The following is a 3,419-nucleotide window of genomic DNA, read 5'->3' as shown; positions in this document are numbered from 1 at the left end:
GCCTACTGAGCTTGTCTATAATTAAGTTGAAATGTGAAGTTGAATTATATCGTTTGACAATTGTTGAGTAACTGTGATGTGGGGATATTTTATCATTATTTTCTACTTGTAAGTTATAGTTCAATTTTAAAAAGTTGTATTTTTACTGTTTGCAAATTAATTTATGCGATGTGCATGTGGGTTGCTGATAGTGTGAGCCAATCGCTCATTACCAAAGAAAAACATGTTGAGTTTGCCCATTAAATATTTGTTTAATTACTTATGCGAGTTCTCCGAACGAAATGAAAAGCACCTGCAATGCATGTAGTTCCATATCGCCATAATATGTTTTACCTATATGGTATGGTACATGTATATAATCCGTACGCAGTGGGGCAGCAACAAGTATGGGAATGTTTGTGGCAGCTTTTTTCGTTCAGTATTGTTGAGAAAATTTGCATCAAGGTCTGTAAAAGCCAACGATGGTGTATCTGAGAATTAAATTAATGGGTGACATTCAATTCAAGAAGACATTTATTCCACACTCCTTTAGAGAATACATCCATAAATAAAAGAAAGACTGGTAAATAGCTTGTTTAAGAGTGAGGGGAAAATGGTGATTATAGCAGGAGGAGAAAATGGAAAGGAAAGTGTTATATGCAGTATCAGAGTCCTGAGCTAGATACACGTCACTCCACTCAATGCTGCCGAGGTCTTGCTTAAATGAACTGAGGGATTCCGTGTTAATATCCCTTGAAAGATATGTTTAAGGAGAGGATTCAGAGCTCTGGAGACAAGAAGTAGTGAATCGGAAGAGTGGATAGTGATCAGAGATGTCAGAGTACAGAATCCCAGCTGTAGTGTTTAGATCAGAATTGGTTAGTATGTTGTCTATTAGTGTGGAAGAATGGGGAGTGATGCGAGTGGGTTTTGTGATTAAAGGATGGAAACCACAGGCCAAGACAGCATTCACAAAGTCGTCCGCGGGTTGGTGATCTGCACAATGAAGTATATTAAGGCTGAAATCACCCATTATGTAACACAGCTTTCCCTCCTTTGTTATCTTATCTAGGCAGGTACCAAAAGCCTCGTTAAAGTGGTCAAATGAAGTACCAGGATCCCTGTAGACATTTCCCACAACACGATTGCTAGCTTTGTCATGCTGAATTTCGATAAAAACTGTCTCAAAGCCATTATGAGAAGGCATGAGGTCTTCACGGATCCGAAAATTCAGCGAGTTCTTGACAAACATGGCTACCCCTCTGCCAGGTTTATCGGAACGTGAGGAATGAACTAGACGGAAATTATCCATGTGAACATAGGGCGGAGGGATTGTTTGAAACCAAGCTTCAGTGAACCCGTAGATGGAGAAAGAGTGGTTAAGACTAGCCAAGTAATCTGTTATGTCGAAGAGACTCCTGGAATTCACGTAAAAGATAGAGAAGATACCTGGTGTAGAGATATTTAAATCATTAAATTCAGTAGACTCAAAATAGGCACATTGTTCATCATTAAAAACATCATCATCAGAAAAAGAAATATTGTCAACAAAGTTAGCTAGGGTCATTTGGACGAAAGATAAACAATACAATACGATATACAAAACAAAAACTTAACTTAAGTAAACAGTATGTAAAGTAAACAGTATGTAAAGGCAAAAGGAGAAACGGAAAAAAATGCAAGTCAATGGGGGACTAACAAATAGAGTAAATTCAGTAAACTCAAAATAGGCACATTGTTCATCATTAAAAACATCATCATCAGAAAAAGAAATATTGTCAACAAAGTCAGCTAGGGTCATTTGGACGAAAGATAAACAATACAATACGATATACAAAACAAAAACTTAACTTAAGTAAACAGTATGTAAAGTAAACAGTATGTAAGTGGAGAAGGAACCCAAGCATGAACAAACCAGTAACAATAATTTAACCAATCACAAGGAGATTAAGATGCAAAACAAATAAATTGAAGCAATCAATTTCAAGCGAATGAATGTAATAGATAAAAAGTTCGATGTAAAAATCATAATGGATGGTTAATGCGATGATTTGCAGCAAACATAACATATACAGCACATAGATATACAGTGGAAGCATGCAGATTGATGTGATGCTTAACGGTAGAAGTCAGCTAGTGCGCCGCCTGCACCTCTCCACTTACCGGCTACGAACCTGTACTTCATTCCCTCCTTGTCCGCTGCGGAGGCTTGTGTTGACCATTTTCTCTTCTCTTGCAGGTCGGCTCTGGTCAGGTCTTCGACTTGTCCGGACTTGTCGCTGTTGCTGGAGGATCTTGATTTTGTCCTGATAGCAGTTCAGCTTGATAAGAAGGTGCTGTGGTCTGCCGTCCATCTTTGGGCGATCACGGTGAGCTCGTTCCAGCTTTGCATCTGGCATCTTGAATTTCTCCTTGAAGAGATTGTGAGCGAGAGCCAGGCAGTCTTCAACTTTCTGCTGTGGGAAGCCGATAACCGGAAGATTATTTCTCCGAGAGAAGCGTTCCAGCTTGTTTAGCTGCTCGGCATGGTCGGCCATGGTTTTCTCAGCCTTGGCAACCACTGCAGTTATCCGGTCAAGTTCTTTTATCTTCAACTCCAAGCCGTCAATACGCTTACTCTGGAATTCAATGGAGTCATTGATATTCTGTTCCAGCCTATGTATGCAGTTACGTAACTCTTTTTGTCCTGATTGAATCTCTGTCAGGGTTTGACGGACAAGGTGTTTAAACTCGTCGGTGTCGGAAAGGGACTGCTCTGTGCTTGGGTTTGCAGACTGTGGCGATAACGTTGGTGGTGATCCAGGATCGCTCACTGATTTTGTCGTTTTCTTTCTCACCAAACGGTCTCCAAGGCTTGAGTATGTCCTTATTGACAATTGGTATGATATCTACGTATGCTGAGGCTAGGATAACGAAAATACTAAGGATTTTTTTACACGGAGACCCCAAAAAGCTCGTGTCTCACTTTGTCGCCATGTTCTACTGGCGACATTGAGACAAGGATGATCGAACGTGAATAGATATATTATTAGCACTCTGACTTGCCGTAGGTAAAATGTTTGGAAAAACCATTGCACTATCAACAATATGGGCCGGGTACCCATAAAACGGGAGGAATAGGAACAAAGAGGTGAATAGGGACACACATCTGAAATATATGTACCACATGCATCCAGCTGCCCAGCCATGACCCACGTGATGGGAAACAACTAACATGTACCCCTGCGTGAAAGAAAATCCGATGTCTTGGAAAACGTCTCAAATCCTAATGTTGTCAAAACATTGCATCTTGGGATTTTCTTGAGAGAACCATCTGATTTCACATCAAGACCTCACAAATATGGTCTTGTATGTAAGGTTTGAGCTGGGAAGCATTTGAAGTTGTGCTGATATTTTGTCCTTTCTTTTAAGCTTTATTTTCACGTTTTTGCAAAACAACC

At 40.0% G+C, this 3,419-nt stretch overlaps 1 protein-coding gene across 1 annotated transcript; it reads right to left on the bottom strand.

Annotated features, from left to right (window-relative positions):
• Window positions 1-429: 429 nt before the first annotated feature.
• On the bottom strand, window positions 430-2,997 carry LOC119730174. The gene has a single exon (XM_038202960.1). It carries the CDS (start codon window positions 2,514-2,516, stop codon window positions 2,139-2,141), a length of 378 nt encoding a protein of 125 aa, XP_038058888.1. The 5' UTR covers window positions 2,517-2,997; the 3' UTR covers window positions 430-2,138.
• Between the last annotated feature and the right edge of the window lie 422 nt (window positions 2,998-3,419).

The sequence above is a fragment of the Patiria miniata genome, unplaced genomic scaffold (assembly GCF_015706575.1).
Source record: "Patiria miniata isolate m_02_andy unplaced genomic scaffold, ASM1570657v1 HiC_scaffold_22, whole genome shotgun sequence".
Classification (NCBI taxonomy): Eukaryota; Metazoa; Echinodermata; class Asteroidea; order Valvatida; family Asterinidae; genus Patiria; species Patiria miniata.
The sequence above is the reverse complement of the archived record's forward strand: the minus strand, read 5'-3'. Positions and strand labels throughout refer to the sequence as shown.

Excerpts from the sequence above, each read along its gene's own strand:
- LOC119730174 (XM_038202960.1), bottom strand. The coding sequence starts at position 2,516 with ATGGCCGACCATGCCGAGCAGCTAAACAAGCTGGAACGCTTCTCTCGG.